Source organism: Poromitra crassiceps, assembly GCF_964638095.1.
Source record: "Poromitra crassiceps genome assembly, chromosome: 1".
Classification (NCBI taxonomy): domain Eukaryota; kingdom Metazoa; phylum Chordata; class Actinopteri; order Beryciformes; family Melamphaidae; genus Poromitra; species Poromitra crassiceps.
In genome coordinates, this window is record NC_139623.1 from 112,244,530 (window position 1) to 112,265,557 (window position 21,028).

A 21,028-nucleotide genomic window follows, 5' to 3' on the forward strand; every position below is an offset into this window, starting at 1 on the left:
TGTTTGACCTCGGGACAATACAGCAACACAGTTTGAGATGGGCTGTGTTTGACCTCGGGACAATACAGCAACACAGTTTGAGATGGGCTGTGTTTGACCTCGGGACAATACAGCAACACAGTTTGAGATGGGCTGTGTTTGACCTCGGGGCATCAACTCACGTGTGATCACCTAACTGGTTTTCTTTGGTTTGAACCTCAGTGGAAAAGGTTCATTTGTTGCACTCTTGTTTGGGGTTCAACTATGTTCACACTGCCCAGTTACAAGCCAACCAGGGCTTGTAAACAAAAGTCACGTGATTCACAAGGAGCTTGTTTATTGGACAGTTTCAGTAACCTGTTACCGTGGCTAACAGATAATACTACTACTACTACTACTACTAATAATTCATTATTATTATTACCATATAATAGCACCTTTAAAAACAGAGTGGTAGAAATAATAGCGGTGGAAAAGAGCACCATTCAAGTAAATAGTGGTATGATTGTAAGAAGAAAAACCAAAAGTAAACAGTGAAGTTAAAGTAGAATAAAAGTGAGATAAAATTAAGGATAAACTTAAGATGTAAGGATAAAAGACGTACTAAGACAATAGAAAGACAATACATAAAAATGGCAACATCCATCTCCTACCCATAAACCCTTATGTTTTGGGGTTGTTTGCTGTAGTCAGTTGGATTACGTTCTGACTCCTAAGTTCTATTGTTAGAGGACAGACACTTGCATTTTAGGCGTTTCATTTCCCAGATGTGGTGTTTAATTTCATGAGTTGGGATGGCGTTGTTCTCATCTGCTGAAATGAACAGAACTAAAGGCGAAAATGCAAAGCAGCTTGAACTAGAACGACCGCAACGCGGACTTATGCCTCCGCCATTAGTTCATTCTTGAGTCCAAATCGCCATTAGAGGCAAATTTGCTGAAATTCCGTCAAGGCGTTACTCAGATATGGCGTTAACAAAGCTTGAAAATGGCCTTTGAGAGGTCACAGTGACCTTGACCTTTGACCTTTGAGCACCAAAATGGAATCAGATCATGGTTGAGCCTAAGTGAATGTTTAAGGCGAATCTGATGCAATTTCGTGAAGGTGTTCCTGAGATATCGCGTTAACAAGTTTGGAAATGGCGTTCGAGAGGTCACAGTGACCTTGACCTTTGACCACCAAAATCTAATCAGATCATCCTTGGGCCTAAGTGAATGTTTAAGGCGAATCTGATGAAATTCCGTCCAGGCGTTCCTCAGATATCGCGTTAACAAGCTTGAAAATGGCGTTCGAGAGGTCACAGTGACCTTGACCTTTGACCTTGGACCACCAAAATCTAATCAGATCATCCTTGGGCCTAAGTGAATGTTTAAGGCGAATCTGATGAAATTCCGTCCAGGCGTTCCTCAGATATCGCGTTAACAAGCTTGAAAATGGCGTTCGAGAGGACACAGTGACCTTGACCTTTGACCTTGGACCACCAAAATCTAATCAGATCATCCTTGAGCCTAAGTGAATGTTTAAGGCGAATCTGATGAAATTCCGTCAAGGCGTTCCTCAGATATGGCGTTAACAAACATCCGTACGGACGGCCGTACGGACGGACAACCCGGATCCATAATGCCTTCGGCCTGGCTTCGCCGGCGGAGGCATAATAAACAACTCCAAACATGTGTCCTTACAAACACAGCTGTTCATTTCCCCCAAGTGTTTCAACTGGCTCTGTGCTCTGTAGACTGTAACGCTTTCTGGACCTGACCAGTCTTTCTCGCAATGAATCTCGAGGACGCCCATTTGTTCATCATCAAATGCATCCTCACTTGTCAAGTAAAGTTCTGGGATCTTTATTTGTCCTCGTTTGTTTTGGAATTGTCCTTCGGCCGTAAGATATTAATATGTCAAATGTGTTATGGAGGACACGAGAAAGACCTAGAAAGGGGGAGGAAGACACGTTGATGCCTCCCTGGCCCTGTCACACCATGTTCCTATGGGAGAGAGAGAGAGAGAGAGAGAGAGAGAGAGAGAGAGAGAGAGAGAGAGAGAGAGAGAGAGAAGGCCGTGGAAAACTCTTCTCTGTCTCAACCCGAATGGGTCGTCAAAATTTATGCCACCTCTGAGCGAGAGAGGACTGGAAAAAGAAGAGACATAGTGCATGACACACAGGAGAGGGAAACAGAGAGAGAGAGGGCAGAGCAGAGATTGAGAGAGGAAGAGAGGAAGAGAGTGAGAGAGGAAGAGAGTGAGAGAGGAAGAGAGTGAGAGAGGAAGAGAGTGAGAGAGGAAGAGAGTGAGAGAGGAAGAGAGAGAGAGAGGAAGAGAGAGAGAGAGGAAGAGAGAGAGAGAGAGGAAGAGAGAGAGAGAGGCAAGAGAGATCTTACTTTATGAGCTGCAGCATCTGAAGCTCTGATTGGGCCTGATTCACATCAGGTCACCCTCTCTCTCTCTCTCTCTCTCTCTCTCTCTCTCTCTCTCTCTCTCTCTCTCTCTCTCTCTCTCTCTCTCTCTCTCTCTCCACATCCCTTTCTTCCTGCTTTTCTTCCTATCTCTTCCTCCATTTTAGGGATGCATGATGACAATAAAGTTAATCTCAATCTCAATGATATTGGCACGTCATTGGTATTGGCCAATAAAGGCTTAAAAATAAATATCGGCATCAGCCCGAACATTTCTGCTGATATAACAGGCCGATAAAAACGACGCTTTAATTACGCCCAAATGCTGGATGCTTGACTAAATGCTTATACCCCATTCAAGACAACTCGGAACACTGGAAAAAACGAGCTCCGACCTGTAAAAAATGAATTCAACGGTTGTCGAGGTCAGAATTACAGGTCAGAAATTCGGGTATCATCTCCGAGCTCCGGTTTGTCCGAGTTGATGTCATCAAAGTGTTTGTTGACCTAATTTGAGGTGTAATTATGCAATATGTGTTTATATTTCGCTCTGATTATAGCAATATGTTGAATTCAACAGCTATTTTACCAATTACATTTGCTAGCTGTGTATGTTTTTGTAGCTCCAAGTTGCTCTGATGAAGGTCTTGTCGACCGAAAGCTTATCATAATAAATGTGAAATCTGTACAGATTCAAGTGTGCGGAAATTCCTTTTATATTTGTAGCTCCAAGTTGAAAATAAAGAATTCCCGCACACCATCCAGTAATTGGCAAACTTTAATTAAACAACGTTTCGGGCGATCAGACCTTCATCAGGTAAAAAAAATGCATCGGCTCTTCTTTCAACTCTTTATCTTCTACTTATGGACCCTATCCTCCGATGCACGTATCCTTAAGACTGTGAGGGTGTGCATCGGCTCTTCTTTCAAGTTTTCTAACTCCAAGTTAAAAGTTCAGAGTTGTCTTGAATGCAGCATTACATACATTTTGCAGAGCCTTGACACTCATGAACGTACAAATAAAAATATGCCACGTTTCCATAACCTAATTTGAAGTAGTTTTCTTATTTTGTCCAGTGAATGTGTCCATTTTGAAAAGCCTTCTATTTATGTCTGCATCTGCCAGTGGGCCATCATGATCAGAGGAGGCGTAATAATGTGTTCATTCTACTACAGGAGAGACTTGATGTTCTCTCAAATTAGGTGGGAAACATTTGATGCATAATATACTGTATTGGTATCGGCAATCTGCTGGAAAAGAATCAACATGTCAGATATCGGCAAAAAAAAAAAATCCAATGTCCTGCATCCTTACTCCTTTCTCTCTCTTTGTTCTAATTTGCCCTGGCAGCGGGCTGATAGTTCGGTCTGGGCAGAATATTTTGCCCAATCTCTCTCAGGTTCTAGTCCATTGTGTTCCAGTGTGGCTCCGTCCCGCTCACTAAACACCGACTCATAAATCAAACCTCCGCCAGCAGCTGAGCGCCTCGCCAGCGTCGAGCCGCATGGGCACTTTCTTTCTCACACACAAACACACGCACATTATTACCAATCATGTTATACTTTCGAGAACCTTCCACTGACTGCAATCATTCCCTAACTAACCCCATCACTTCTACCCTTATACTAACCCCAATCTAACTCCCTAACTAACCCCATCACTTCTACCCTTATACTAACCCCAATCTAACTCCCTAACTAACCCCATCACTTCTACCCTTATACTAACCCCAATCTAACTCCCTAACTAACCCCATCACTTCTACCCTTATACTAACCCCAATCTAACCTTCAGTTGAACCATAAACCCAGTGAGAGTCCCTAATCCTAAACTCATGACACTTCACAACAAAGTCCTCACTCTGAAGGTCTACAACTCAAACTGGCTCTCACAAGTATAGAAGTACAAGAACACACACACAACACAAAAAAAAATCCTCAAGTCCCATATCAATTCTCTGTCAAACACACACTATAGGCACGAATATAGATGCACACACACACACACACACACACACACACACACACACACACACACACACACACGCACACACACGCACACACACACACACACGCTCGCAAAGAGATGTTATCTGCCAAACATACAGTACCACATGGACACAAACATACACACGCTCACATGCGCGTACACACACACACACACACAGACAGACAGACAGACAGCCAGCCAGCCACACACACACACACACACACACACACACACACACACACACACACACACACACACCAATCCCATTAGCCTCTGTCCATGCGAGGGCATGGAAAGTAATACGTCTGGGTGGCCGAGCAGCAGAGGATATGCAATAATTCCAGGCCGGCACGTTCAGCCGTCAAAATAATCTATTGCAAGTCAGTCGAATGTGGAGGTGTGTGTGTGGGTGTGTGTGGTGGTGGTGGGGGGGGGGGGGACGTCTTAGTGGGATGTCAGTCTACAGAAAACTACACACACGCACAAACTTTACAACCAGTGTACACAGAGAGCAGAGGTAAGGGAAAAGACATGGCCAGTGAAGTGATTTAGCAGCAGGTTGTACATCATACCGTACAGGGACAAGCAAAGTCCTTGACAACACAGAAGGAGAAAATAGTGCCTTTAACTGCCTCTCCTCCTCCTCTACCCTTCTCTCCATCCATCTCTCCGTCTGTCTGTCTATTCATGCATCCATCTTTCCATCCATTTCTGTGCCGTTTGGCAGACAGTATGGTGCACCGGCACGTGATGGAGACGCACGCAGCCCAACACTTTGGTTTTGGTGACACTGGTGCTGGGGGGGGGGGGGGGGGGGGGGGGGCGAGATAAATGGACGGAGGGAAAGAGAGAGACAGACAGAAGGCAAGTGAATAGGAAAGTGAGGGAAAAGACAGAGGAAGAGTCAGAGAGAGAGGATAGATGTGGAGGGACATCATTGATTGGCCTTTTGCTCACACACTCACTCTCTCTCTCACACACACACACACACACACACACACACACACACACACACACACACACACACACACACACACACACACACACACACACACACACACACACACAAGGTGCAGGTCAATACCTGTAAGTGTCAAATGTCTCCCTTCCAGTTCATAGGAATGGATAAGTAAATTGTATTGGTGTGTTTTGTCTTTTTGATCAATGACAGCAGTGATGTCAGCCACTCCTCCCCTTCCCCACACACACCAATGACATAGTACACCCACCACGCAGCCACTTCAATTCCCCAGAGACTGCGTGTGCTACACGTGTCCGTCACTTATGAATAAACTAGATGGATGTGTGTCGCTCGTCTCCGACGGCCAACCGGCGTTTTAGTGAAATTTGCTGAGCCGATATTCATCATGTTGACGTGGGCCGACCATGTCAGAACCTAGATTAGCTATCGATCGTCAGGGCCGTGCACCGCAGCAGCACACACACAGGTCTGCTCAACAACTCACTGGAGGAGCGGCAGGACATACTGCACATTATTGAGTCTGTCTGCTGTGACTGTGAGGTAGAGTACGAATAATGTCTTTATATACTAGTGACGTCCAGCCGTGTAGATGTGGATGATGGAGTGGGGTTAGCTGTGTGCCCTGGAAGGACAAGATGCACAGCTTTTCATTCCAACCAAACACTACAGCAGCTGATTTCACTACAGGACTAAGCACAACTGCATACTCTTGTTCCTTCCAGTGTGGTAGTACTCGAGGCCAGGACTCGGACTCGAGTCGATTCATTTTCAGGACTTGTGACTCGACTTGGACTTGAGCACTGATGACTCGGACTTGGACACGAGCATTCGTGAATTCGGACTCTGAAGTTGGAGATTCGGACTTGGACTTGTTCATTGATAAAGAGTTTTTTGTGGTTGTTGTAATACGCCCTAATAATTTGGCATAAGGTATTGATAGCTATATTAATAATACCATGACATTATTCAATTTTGTGCAAGAGCAGTGTTCCACCCCCCCCCCCCCCCCCCCCCCGATTTTTTATCCAGAATGCAACTTGGGCAAGTTATCAGATATCTGCACTGATTGCAAAGGGTGGACGAGCTTTTTCATGTGGTGACTTTGTGAAACAGTGTCTGAATGTGGCTGCGGATACTGTGTTCACTCCTGAGATTGCATCCCTGCAAATTGTCATGGCAAATTGTTTACAAAAGATGGACAATAAAGCTGATTTTCAAAGTACCTTGAGGATTTTTCAAGTTGTGAATTAAGTCAAATTTCTCTCGATTACAAAGGTGGAAAATACAACTGTTTTTAACTGGGTGTTTGCTGATTAAATGTTTAAGTTCACCACAAATGCAGATGTTTTTTTAAATATATATAACCAATTGCAAATTATTACAATTACCAAACAAATAAAAAGTAGATTATTATATTGAAATGTTATTTTAGATTTAGAATGTTAATTTTCTATAAAACACAATACATTTGAATGTAATTCCACAACGTTTATTTTTGGCCCTCGGCCCTCCACCCAGATTGAGTTTTGGCCCTTCATGGGAAAGAATTTGGGCACCCCTGGGCTAGAGAGAGACAGGCTAACCATAGTTAGCAGGCTATCTAGACAAAAGAAGAGCAGCCAGCAGAGTGATGGAATTAACAATTAAATGGCTGAGCTATCAGCGCAAACAATGGACACGTTTCAGCCAGCAGCCACCATCAGCTGTTAACGAGCGGCTAACTACGCAGTACGCACCTTATGAGTTGAGACTACAGTCGTCAGTGAGACTGAATGTCCACAGAGATACACTCCAACTCCGGTAATGTTAGACAGACTTATAAGATGTTACTGGAATAAATGGCACTAATTAACCATGCCACGTGTGCTAACGTTACATAACCATAACCATCGCACACGCAACTCAAAGCTGTTTCCCCTTAACTGAGGCTGATCAGTCTGTCCATTCCGGTAATGTTACAACGGTGAAAAAAGCTTTTATTTATAATTATCAGCTATCGGGTATAGTGCACTCAGTAGTCAGTACACTGCACAAAATAAGAAAAAAAATACACTGCAAAAAATTAAAACAAAAAAGTACACTGTTTTTTTTTAAGCCCCGTTTCGACCAATCGATTGGTCGGAGCTGGGGTCGACTTTTGGTCGACCAGGATAATCTTTGGTCGAGGGCAGCCCTAGTAGTCTCAACGCCAGACCCATGAGAGTTCTTACGCTGATACACTACGTTACTGCATGCTGCAGAGCTCTCTCTGGGTCTGGGACACTTTCCCTCAGCCGGCTGGTTATGGGAGGGAACCGTTCACTTGGCCAGTCATATGCCAGTGATGGCTTCAGTCCTCTCCAATCAGTAACGACTTTGCGATCAGACAACACGGGAGGCGCAGCCCATTTTTTGAACCGCTCTCTCATCGGTGCTACAACCTGTCACTCATTCAATTTCAACCCGCCTTCAAAACCAGCAGTGGCTGTTAACTGGCACAGACTCACTTATGTAGTATGCGGAGCGCAGCGAGTCAACGTAATATTTGAGTCTGGGGAGAGACTACATGTTCAGTAACTCTGGACTCTGACTCAGGTAATCGACTTAGACTCTTCTTTGGTGATTCGTGACTCTGCCACTGGGGACTTGAGATTAGCCTGGGTAAACCCAGCCGCCACGTGACCTGCTCTCAGACCTGCTCTCAGTCACTACCTTGTGACTGTAAGCAGGGTAAGCCTGAGAGCAGGTCACTGGGGCCTGGGTTTACCCAGGCTAACTTGAGATATAGACTATATCTTGAGTCTGAATGAAGGAACCAGTCGTGTAGTCTATTAGTGACTTGACTACAACTCTGGTTCCTCCATGATTGGAGACAACTGCCTTAAAATAAGTGTTTTTCCTAAATTTGAACTCACTGAAGACTCAGCAATGTACTTGTATTTTGCAAAAAGCTTTTGGTGGTGACTGAATAGTGGGAATGCAGATATTTTGCCTTGTCAGACATTATTCTGACATTCGTCTTTAGTCCTCTTCAATTCAAATTTCACTCAATGTGTTGCAGTGCATCGCCGTCAGCGTGGGCATCAGTGTGTTGTTGTAGCTGCTCCACAGAGCACTTTTATTTTGAAAGACGAGAGGGAGCAGCAGCGTCTGGACCAGATTCATCAATATGCATTAGAGTAGCGCCGGTATTTTCCCCCCAGGATGTGCACAAACGTAAACAAGAGCTGAGCTGAAACAAACTACAACACAGCCACAAACTACAGCCAGACCCAAGGGCATCACATTACAAGTATCTGCTTTTTGCATAGCCTATGTGGATTACCATGCATTTTAGGGATTTTACGCAAGTCACACCAAAAAACAACCAATATCAACTTTATGTCTCATTATTTTAGCACAGTGCATGGGGATGAATGCGTGCGTCAGCCATCGACAAGTGTGAACCGTGCCGATATCTGAGCTTGGATGCTTCCATTGCACACAATAAACAATGCGGCAGTGCAGCAACTTTAATTGATTTCAGAGAAAACATCTCTTTGATGCCTGATAGTGAAGATGGCTAGTAGAGGAGCTTGATGCCTGATAGTAAAGATGGCTAGTAGAGGAGCTTGATGCCTGATAGTATAGATGGCTAGTAGAGGAGCTTGATGCCTGATAGTAAATATGGCTAGTAGAGGAGCTTGATGCCTGATAGTAAAGATGGCTAGTAGAGGAGCTTGATGCCTGATAGTAAAGATGGCTAGTAGAGGAGCTTGATGCCTGATAGTAAAGATGGCGAGAGGAGATTGAGGCCTGATAGTAAAGATGGCTAGTAGAGGAGCTTGATGCCTGATAGTAAAGATGGCTAGTAGAGGAGCTTGATGCCTGATAGTAAATATGGCTAGTAGAGGAGATTGAGGCCTGATAGTAAAGATGGCTAGTACAGGAGCTTGATGCCTGATAGTAAAGATGGCTAGTACAGGAGCTTGATGCCTGATAGTAAAGATGGCTAGTAGAGGAGCTTGATGCCTGTAGTAAAGATGGCTAGTAGAGGAGCTTGATGCCTGATAGTAAAGATGGCTAGTAGAGGAGCTTGATGCCTGATAGTAAAGATGGCTAGTAGAGGAGCTTGATGCCTGATAGTAAATATGGCTAGTAGAGGAGCTTTATGCCTGATAGTAAAGATGGCTAGTAGAGGAGCTTGATGCCTGATAGTAAAGATGGCTAGTAGAGGAGCTTGATGCCTGATAGTAAAGATGGCTAGTAGAGGAGCTTTATGCCTGATAGTAAAGATGGCCAGTACAGGAGCTTGATGCCTGATAGTAAAGATGGCTAGATAAGCTTGATGCCTGATAGTAAAGATGGCTAGTAGAGGAGCTTCATGCCTGATAGTAAAGATGGCTAGTAGAGGAGCTTGATGCCTGATAGTAAAGATGGCTAGTAGAGGAGCTTTATGCCTGATAGTAAAGATGGCCAGTACAGGAGCTTGATGCCTGATAGTAAAGATGGCTAGTAGAGGAGCTTTATGCCTGATAGTAAAGATGGCCAGTACAGGAGCTTGATGCCTGATAGTAAAGATGGCTAGATGAGCTTGATGCCTGATAGTAAAGATGGCTAGTAGAGGAGCTTGATGCCTGATAGTAAAGATGGCTAGTAGAGGAGCTTTATGCCTGATAGTAAAGATGGCCAGTACAGGAGCTTGATGCCTGATAGTAAAGATGGCTAGATGAGCTTGATGCCTGATAGTAAAGATGGCCAGTACAGGAGCTTGATGCCTGATATTAAAGATGGCTAGAGGAACGTAATGCCTGATAGTAAAGATGGCCAGTACAGGAGCTTGATGCCTGATAGTAAAGATGGCTAGTAGAGGAGCTTTATGCCTGATAGTAAAGATGGCCAGTACAGGAGCTTGATGCCTGATAGTAAAGATGGCTAGTAGAGGAGCTTGATGCCTGATAGTAAATATGGCTAATACAGGAGCTTGATGCCTGATAGTAAATATGGCTAGTAGTGGAGCTTTATGCCTGATAGTAAAGATGGCTAGTAGAGGAGCTTGATGCCTGATAGTAAAGATGGCTAGTAGAGGAGCTTTATGCCTGATAGTAAAGATGGCGAGAGGAGATTGAGGCCTGATAGTAAAGATGGCTAGTAGAGGAACTTGATGCCTGATAGTAAAGATGGCTAGTACAGGAGCTTGATGCCTGATAGTAAAGATGGCTAGTAGAGGAGTATGATGCATGATATAAATATGGCTAGTAGAGGAGCTTGATGCCTGATAGTAAAGATGGCTAGTAGAGGAGCTTGATGCCTGATAGTAAAGATGGCTAGTAGAGGAGCTTGATGCCTGATAGTAAAGATGGCTAGTAGAGGAGCTTGATGCCTGATAGTAAAGATGGCTAGTAGAGGAGCTTGATGCCTGATCGTAAAGATGGCTAGTAGAGGAGTATGATGCATGATATAAATATGGCTAGTAGAGGAGCTTGATGCCTGATAGTAAAGATGGCTAGTAGAGGAGCTTGATGCCTGATAGTAAAGATGGCTAGTAGAGGAGCTTGATGCCTGATAGTAAAGATGGCTAGTAGAGGAGCTTGATGCCTGATAGTAAAGATGGCTAGTAGAGGAGCTTGATGCCTGATCGTAAAGATGGCTAGTAGAGGAGCTTGATGCCTGATAGTAAAGATGGCTAGTAGAGGAGTATGATGCATGATATAAATATGGCTAGTAGAGGAGCTTGATGCCTGATAGTAAAGATGGGTAGTAGAGGAGCTTGATGCCTGATAGTAAATATGGCTAGTAGAGGAGCTTGATGCCTGATAGTAAAGATGGCTAGTAGAGGAGCTTGATGCCTGATAGTAAAGATGGGTAGTAGAGGAGCTTGATGCCTGATTGTAAAGATGGCTAGTAGAGGAGCTTGATGCCTGATAGTAAAAATGGCTAGTAGAGGAGCTTGATGCCTGATAGTAAAGATGGCTAGTAGAGGAGCTTGATGCCTCATAGTAAAGATGGCTAGTAGAGGAGCTTGATGCCTGATAGTAAAGATGGCTAGAGGAGCTTGACGCCTGATAGTAAAGATGGCTAGTAGAGGAGCTTTATGCCTGATAGTAAAGATGGCTAGAGGAGCTTGACGCCTGATAGTAAAGATGGCTAGTAGAGGAGCTTTATGCCTGATAGTAAAGATGGCTAGAGGAGCTTGACGCCTGATAGTAAAGATGGCTAGTAGAGGAGCTTTATGCCTGATAGTAAAGATGGCTAGAGGAGCTTGATGCCTGATAGTAAAGATGGCTAGTAGAGGAGCTTGGTGCCTGATAGTAAATATGGCCAGTACAGGAGCTTGATCCCTGCTAGTAAAGATGGCTAGTAGAGGAGCTTGATCCCTGATAGTAAAGATGGCTAGTAGAGAAGCTTGATGCCTGATAGTAAAGATGGCTAGTAGAGGAGCTTTATGCCTGATAGTAAAGATGGCTAGTAGAGGAGCTTGAAGCCTGATAGTAAAGATGGCTAGTAGAGGAGCTTGATGCCTGATAGTAGTCTCGCTAGCCAGCCTCTCTTCCTTTCCGTCAGAGAGCTTTCTACGCTAGCTAGTTAGCGTTCGGCGGGAGCATTACAGCGACACACATGGGAGCGGAAGCCGCTCTGATTGACATGGTCGGAGCCAATGAACAGAGCGTGACAGAGCTTGCAAGCGGGGGAGCGGATATCCTGCTGCCACCGAAACAGCCGCTCGAATGGGAGAGCAGCTTTAGAGCAGGGGCGGGCTGATCCCTGTTGCCTGTTTCCACAGCGCCAGACTCTCTGACGGAAAGGAAGAGAGGCTGGCTAGCGAGACTAGCCTGATAGTAAAGATGGCTAGTACAGGAGCTTGATGGCTGATAGTAAAGATGGCTAGTAGAGGAGCGTGATGCCTGATAGTAACGATAGCTAGTACATGAGCTTGATGTCTGATAGTAAAGATGGCTAGTAGAGGAGCTTTATGCCTCATAGTAAAGATGGCTAGTAGAGGAGCTTTATGCCTGATAGTAAAGATGGCTAGTAGAGGAGCTTTATGCCTGATAGTAAAGATGGCTAGTAGAGGAGCTTGATGCCTGATAGTAAAGATGGCTAGTAGAGGAGCTTGATGCCTGATAGTAAAGATGGCTAGTAGAGGAGCTTGATGCCTGATAGTAAAGATGGCTAGTACAGGAGCTTGATAGTAAAGATGGCTAGAGGAGCTTGATGGCTGATATTAAAGATGGCTAGTAGAGGAGCTTGATGCCTGATAGTAAAGATGGCTAGTAGAGGAGCTTGATGCCTGATAGTAAAGATGGCTAGTAGAGGAGCCTTATGCCTGATAGTAAAGATGGCTAGTAGAGGAGCCTTATGCCTGTTAGTAAAGATGGGTAGTAGAGGAGCCTTATGCCTGTTAGTAAAGATGGGTAGTAGAGGAGCTTGATGCCTGTTAGTAAAGATGGCTAGTAGAGGAGCTTGATGCCTGATAGTAAAGATGGCTAGTAGAGGAGCTTGATGCCTGATAGTAAAGATGGCTAGTAGAGGAGTTGATGCCTGATAGTAAAGATGGCTAGTAGAGGAGCTTGATGCCTGATAGTAAAGATGGCTAGTAGAGGAGCTTGATGCCTGATAGTAAAGATGGCTAGTAGAGGAGCTTGATGCCTGATAGTAAAGATGGCTAGTAGAGGAGCTTGATGCCTGATAGTAAAGATGGCTAGTAGAGGAGCTTGATGCCTGATAGTAAAGATGGCTAGTAGAGGAGCTTGATGCCTGATAGTAAAGATGGCTAGTAGAGGAGCTTGATGCCTGATAGTAAAGATGGCTAGTAGAGGAGCTTGATGCCTGATAGTAAAGATGGCTAGTAGAGGAGCTTGATGCCTGATAGTAAAGATGGCTAGTAGAGGAGCTTGATGCCTGATAGTAAAGATGGCTAGTAGAGGAGCTTGATGCCTGATAGTAAAGATGGCTAGTAGAGGAGCTTGATGCCTGATAGTAAAGATGGCTAGTAGAGGAGCTTGATGCCTGATAGTAAAGATGGCTAGTAGAGGAGCTTGATGCCTGATAGTAAAGATGGCTAGTAGAGGAGCTTGATGCCTGATAGTAAAGATGGCTAGTAGAGGAGCTTGATGCCTGATAGTAAAGATGGCTAGTAGAGGAGCTTGATGCCTGATAGTAAAGATGGCTAGTAGAGGAGCTTGATGCCTGATAGTAAAGATGGCTAGTAGAGGAGCTTGATGCCTGATAGTAAAGATGGCTAGTAGAGGAGCTTGATGCCTGATAGTAAAGATGGCTAGTAGAGGAGCTTGATGCCTGATAGTAAAGATGGCTAGTAGAGGAGCGTGATGCCTGATAGTAAAGATGGCTAGAGGAGCTTGATGCCTGATAGTAAAGATGGCTAGAGGAGCTTGATGCCTGTTAGTAAAGATGGCTAGTACAGGAGCTTGATGCCTGTTAGTAAAGATGGCTAGTACAGGAGCTTGATGCCTGATAGTAAAGATGGCTAGTAGAGGAGCTTGATGCCTGATAGTAAAGATGGCTAGAGGAGCTTGATGCCTGATAGTAAAGATGGCTAGAGGAGCTTGATGCCTGATAGTAAAGATGGCTAGAGGAGCTTGATGCCTGATAGTAAAGATGGCTAGAGGAGCTTGATGCCTGATAGTAAAGATGGCTAGAGGAGCTTGATGCCTGATAGTAAAGATGGCTAGAGGAGCTTGATGCCTGATAGTAAAGATGGCTAGAGGAGCTTGATGCCTGATAGTAAAGATGGCTAGAGGAGCTTGATGCCTGATAGTAAAGATGGCTAGAGGAGCTTGATGCCTGATAGTAAAGATGGCTAGTACAGGAGCTTGGGGTAAGATCTATCAATACTCTTCCATGATAAGTAATAGCTGACAGGACACGTCACAGCAACATCACGTGACGCTTCTGAGGAAGAGTGCAGGAAGTTAGCAGTTGAAACATGCCAAGGTATGAAAAGTAAATGTTTATATGAACATTTAATAAATAGTTAATCAAGTTTAGACTTAATGAACCTTTATGGACTGATAAGTAATAATAGTTTTCACTGTCCAGTAAATCATTGGTGACATGCATGCATGTATGTATGTATGTATGTATGTATGTATGTATGTATGTAAAGGTAAAGGTAAAGGTAAAGTCCCACTGATTGTCACACAATGTGTGAAATTTGTTCTCCGCATTTGACCCATCCCCTGGGGGAGCGGTGAGCGGCAGCGTGCGCCGCGCTCGGGAATCACATGGTGATTTAACCCCCCAATTCCAACCCTTTGATGCTGAGTGCCAAGCAGGGAGGCAAATGGGTCCCATTTTTATAGTCTTTGGTATGACTCGGCCGGGGATCGAACTCACGACCTCCCAGTCTCAGGGCGGACACTCAGACCACAAGGCCACTGAGCTGGTGTATGTATGGTATGCCATCGTATGGTATGCCATCGTTGAGTCCATCCTCACCTCCTCCATAACCGTCTGGTATGCTGCTGCCACTCTCAAAGACATTAACAGACTTCAGCGCATCATCCGCTGCGCTGTGAAGATAATCGGATGCAACCTGCCATCCCTCCAGGACCTGCATGCAGCCAAGACACTGAAGCGGTCTCGCAAGATCATGGCTGACCCCTCCCACCCTGGCCACAAACTCTTTAAGACACTCCCCCACGGCAAGAGACTGAGGTCTGCCAAGACCAGAACCACCTGCCACAAGACCAGCTTCTTCCCAACCGCCATCAGCCTCACCAACAAGGCCCGGAAACCCCTTCCGCCAAGGACCTCACCAACCCCCCCCCCCCCCCACACACACACAAACTCACTAACTCCTCCTAAACTCAACTGAACCCCCCCCCCCCCCCCCCATAAAACTGCAACTCATATCTAATTTAATGCCTGTTTAACTGGGACTGTAAATTCATGTAAATTCCCTGCACATTTAATGCCTATTTAACTTAGCCTGTAAATGTCGTTGTAAATGTAAATAGTACTTAGTACACACAAGAGGGTAGGTACAGGCAGTTTTGAACATGCCTAGTATTGTACAATGGACTGGAATGAACGAAAACAATAGCCTTCATCTACATCATCATCATCATCCAACTACGTTACGGTATCAGTTCATTGCTCTTCTCTTCTCCCTCTGCCAAACAGCCATACCATATTTTAAACAAGTAACATTAGCCTACCGCTCAGCGCTCACACATTCAGTTGTTTGTGTTTCATTGGAAAGAAGTCATAGCAACGTTATTAGTCTCGCTTGCCAGACTCTCCCACCAAAGCCCATTGGGCAGTGGTGGCCCAATGGTTAGAGAAGCGAGCTTGTGACCGGAAGGTCATCGGTTCAAACCCCGGGACCGGCAGGATAAATCTGGGTGGGGAAAGTGAAAAGGCAGCGCTTGCCCCTCCCTCATTACCACCACTGAGGTGCCCTTGAGCAAGGCCCTTAACCCCATCTGCTCCAGTGGAGCTGATCAGTGGCCAGCAGATCAGACTGTGGTTGTACTGGTCAGCTTCCAGGTATGAATGTGTGTGTGAATGTGAACAGGGCACTCCTGAAAAAGAGAGCATTGCTCTCAGTGAGACTCCCCCTGTATAAATAAAGGTAAAAAAAAAAAGAAAAAGAAAAAGAAGGCACGCTAACGTAGCTACCAAGCTAACCAAACAGCACTGCAGGACTAGACAAAACAAGCAGACTTACCAAATACCGGTAGGCAGACGCCAAGTTTCCAATACATGTCCAGTATAATGGGTATAATCCATACTGCATTTATGATCGCTGTTCCGCTGAGAGAAATGCACTTTTACAAGGCACAACTGTAACATTACGCTACGTTAGCGTTAGAGAAACTTCCACCTGACTTCCTCCAAAACAACGTCATTACCGTAAGTGACTGAATTTAGTCAACACAAAAACATACAGTACAAAGTTATTATGCTAAATCAACTTGGACCCGGCGGGAAATGGAAGACCCGGCGGCAATTAAAGTACAGGCGCTTATTGGAAGAATTACGGTATATGTATATGTGTGTGTGTGTGTGTGTGTGTGTGGGGGGGGTCATTTTACGCTAGTTTAGATGTTGAAGAACACACTCAACAAACAACAGCTTTAGGATAACTAAATCTTTAATAATTTGCTATCAAATCAAGCTTGTTCACCAACTTTCAAGGTGATTTTCTCTGAATGTTGCTTTTAGGAGTACAAATGATATAGAACATTTAAGCCTCTTTTCTTCATCATTCGCTGTTAATTTGCATTCTGCATCAATGAACATTCAAATACTGTAAGCATATGTTCTTAAACTATGTTTTACAAAGTGTTTATGACCTTGGCCTACTTGTTACCCCAAATACCAGTCCCGGTTGTTTGTCCAAACTGGCTAAGAACAGAATGCTTCCATCAGTGACTGTGACTGTGTGTGTGTGTGTGTGTGTGTGTGTGTGTGTGTGTGTGTGTGTGTGTGTGTGTGTGTGTGTGTGTGTGTGTGTGTGTGTGTGTGTGTGTGTGTGTGTGTGTGTGTGTGTGTGTGTGTGTGTGTGTGTGTGTGTGTGTGTGTGTGTGTGTGTGTGTGTGTGTGTGTGTGTGTTCATGACTTACTTGAAGCCAGGTGAGACCGTGGCACACCTGCCCGTCTTGAGCCAGACACAGTAAGGGTCCCGTGAAGACAGACAGCTCCTGCACAGCAGACAGACAGACAGACATGATTAAAGACAGACAGCTCCTGCACAGCAGACAGACAGACATGATTAAAGACAGACAGCTCCTGCACAGCAGACAGGCAGGATTAAAGACAGACAGCTCCTGCACAGCAGACAGACAGGATTAAAGACAGACAGCTCCTGCACAGCAGACAGACAGCTCCTGCACAGCAGACAGACAGACAGCTCCTGCACAGCAGACAGACAGGCAGACAGACAGACAGACAGCTCCTGCACAGCAGGCAGGCAGACAGACAGACAGCTCCTGCACAGCAGACAGACAGGCAGGCAGACAGGATTAAAGACAGACAGCTCCTGCACAGCAGACAGACAGGATTAAAGACAGACAGCTCCTGCACAGCAGACAGACAGGCAGACAGGCAGACAGACAGCTCCTGCACAGCAGACAGACAGGATTAAAGACAGACAGCTCCTGCACAGCAGACAGACAGGCAGGCAGACAGGATTAAAGACAGACAGCTCCTGCACAGCAGACAGACAGACAGACAGGCAGACAGGATTAAAGACAGACAGCTCCTGCACAGCAGACAGACAGGCAGGCAGGATTAAAGACAGACAGCTCCTGCACAGCAGACAGACAGGATTAAAGACAGACAGCTCCTGCACAGCAGACAGACAGACAGACAGCTCCTGCACAGCAGACAGACAGACAGACAGACAGCTCCTGCACAGCAGACAGACAGGATTAAAGACAGACAGCTCCTGCACAGCAGACAGACAGGCAGACAGACAGCTCCTGCACAGCAGACAGACAGACAGACAGACAGCTCCTGCACAGCAGACAGACAGACAGACAGACAGCTCCTGCACAGCAGACAGACAGGATTAAAGACAGACAGCTCCTGCACAGCAGACAGACAGGCAGACAGACAGCTCCTGCACAGCAGGCAGACAGACAGACAGACAGCTCCTGCACAGCAGACAGACAGGCAGGATTAAAGGGGCGTGCAGGAAGCAGATGTTAGCCCAGCGGCGAGGCGCTGCGTCGCCGGCCGCCAGCCTAACGGCACCCATCATGTTCCCCAGTGCCGCCACGGCCTGTCGCCTTGACTACACATGGAACACTGGGGTGAAGAATGAGCATCGTCTGTTGCCGGGTAAAGACAGCATAACTGCGATTTTAGCGTTCAAGAGGCAAAGTCAGGGCCCGTCAGAAAAACAACACAATTCTGTCTCCTAAACTTACTGTAGGCATTATGACTGCACTTTAATTTTGACTGAGTGTGGTGAAAAACCATTTCTACAAATCAAGTTTGCTATTGAGCATTATCCAACCGACAACAACAAGGTAAAAGACATATACATATATATACAGTGTAGGAATTTAGCCAGGAGCAAGGGCAAAAATGCCCCTTAAAAACCATGATCCAGGGGCAAAAATTGCCCCAAAGATTTTGACGATTTTCTTTTCATTCAATTCATTTAATTTCCATTTCCATCTGTAACACACACTCAGCAGCACCTACAAGCTGGTTGCCAGAAGAAGATGAAGAACAACAACACACTCACACAAACAGTGCTGTTGTTCACACTAGGCCAGGGGTTTCCAACCCTTTTTCGCTTGTGACCCCACTTGTGACATTCCAAAAATCTAGGGACCCCCTTAGACGTTCAAATGTAGGTACAACATTGGTAATATCATCAGTGACATTATCAGTGACATCATCAATGATGTAACATGTAACAGTATGCTACTTTTTCCTCAGAAATCTGACTTTAATCTGAGAATTCTGACTTTTTTCTCAGAATTCTGACTTTTTTGTTTTTCAGAATTCTATCCCACCCCACCGAATGATGACTTTATTCTCAGAATCCTGACCTAAACTCAGTCAGAACTCAAATAGATGTTTCACATGTGGCCCTAATCCTCTTTAGTACTGTAGTTTTAAATTCTGTGTGGTGTTAAAAGATCAAATCAAATAAAAAATCCAGGCAACCCCATTTGAATTCCAGGCAAAACGCACTTGGGGCCAAGGTTGGGAACCACTGCACTAGGCTTTAGCAACATTATGTACTAATTACTTTTTTTAAGTGCCCCCAACATTTTGTAAATGCCCCCAGTTTTTAGAAAGTGGGGGCAAAAGTTGCCCCCAAAATGTATTACAAATATCTTTTTGAATATTTCCTACACTGTGTGTGTGTGTGTGTGTGTGTGTGTGTGTGTGTGTGTGCGTGCGTGTGTGTGTATATATATATATACACAGTATATATATACAGTATATATATATATATATATATATATATATATATATATATATATATATATACATACCTACATGTATATATATATATATACAGAGAGAGAGAGAGAGAGAGAGAGAGAGAGAGAAAGAGAGAGAGAGAGAGAGAGGGATAGAACATACTTCTGGGCTTGTCATTGGTTATTAATTACCTGGACTGATGCCAAACCTTACCAACCTTGCCAAACATTACTGTAAAATCAGTCCTATTTAGGAATGAAATACGCAATAAGCTACCGTATGTTTGCCAACGGTTTAGTTGTCAACGTTGATTAGCAAGCAAAGTAGCAGAGCATTATTTGTATGCTCCATAGAAGAAATGAAGTAATTTGACCAAAAAGTAGGTGAGCTAAAATTACATTCAAAGTAATTTATAATTACAGTAATTGTAATAGTTGGCTGTTCTTCTCCGACATCTGACAAGCACCTCACAGATTTGAGACTTTGCAGATAACTACTTTATATTTAAGTCATCGGCACAACTTCGCCATGTGACTGTACAAAATCTGTACTGTATTTTTACCACGTGTGCAGCGAGCGCAGCACGTGGTCAAGACAAGCCTCTTTAGCATCAGTCATTCATTCATTCATTCACTCACTCACTCACTCACTCACTCACTCACTCACTCAGTCATAATGACACGGAAAGGACGGGGACGCTTGGTGAGATTCCCTCTCGTTTCCCGACAGGGTGGTGTGTCTCAAATCGTGCTGTTTAAATGTTCACCCCCGCCCGCTTGGGAAGCTGCGTGAATTAAAACGAGCACACCTAGACACACACACGGACTGCAACGACCCACATAACACTTCAACCAAGGGCTGAAAGAAAAATAATCAGCCAGAAATTAGCCCAACATTACAAACAAACGTGAACATCTGAGTTTAATGTCGACACAAAGGACTCTGGATGCTCTGGCTGTGTGGAATTCGATTGTGCCAACACTTCCGAAACAAATTGGATCGCCATTGTCACCGCAGCTGCATGCACTGAGCCGAGGCAGCGGGGTAGCCTACAGCCTGCATGACATGTGTTTTGCCCTGCAAGAGGAGAAACCGCGATCTTTGCAAATACTGCGTTTTGAAAGGGGTGTTTCAACATTCCGACCCAGGGATCCTTTGTATGAACATTAAAGGAAGACATTCATATATTTTTGTAACTTTTGGTTACGTATTTTGTTACTATTTTAACAGACGGTATGGGTAGCGCGCTTCAAAGCATACCCAACACAGTCGCAGACGCGCCACCAGTAAGTGCAAGCAGGTCTGTGTAAAAACATACACTCAAACGTCACTATGCAGCTACAAAACACATTATTTTTGGAAACACTACACAGCGACAACCACATGGGATAGTTTAATCTCCCAATTATGAAGCAACCCAATCGCCAAAATAAAGTGTTGTCATTTTACTTGTCTGAAAACCAGAATATTTAGGCTACATTATCAACGTATATTTGAATATACTATCCTAATATTAGCCTACTTTGTTATAATCCTTTTCCAGTGACTCCTGAGCAAACCTGCCAACTAATAAAATAGTAGGCTATAATTTCAATGTTAAGTTATAGAGAATTTAATTCATACATTCGTCACATATGATGACAAAATCTATGAGAATCTGCAGACTTTATTCAATCTGATTGAACCAGAAATAAAGTGGTGGCATTTTACTTGTCTGAAAACCAGAATATGTATGCTACAATCACATCAACATACAGTTGAAAATACTATCCTATAGTACAATTTAAAGAATGATCAGTTATCAATCATTTA

The 21,028-nt window shown here is 44.5% G+C and overlaps 1 protein-coding gene across 1 annotated transcript in view; it reads right to left on the minus strand.

Annotated features, from left to right (window-relative positions):
• Window positions 1-21,028, minus strand: part of sema6cb (semaphorin 6Cb) — a 163,651-nt gene that overhangs the window by 26,153 nt on the left and 116,470 nt on the right. The window contains exon 15 of the mRNA XM_083637553.1: window positions 16,894-16,971. Within this exon, the coding sequence (XP_083493679.1) occupies window positions 16,894-16,971 (78 nt within the window). The remainder of the gene's footprint in view (window positions 1-16,893; window positions 16,972-21,028) is intronic.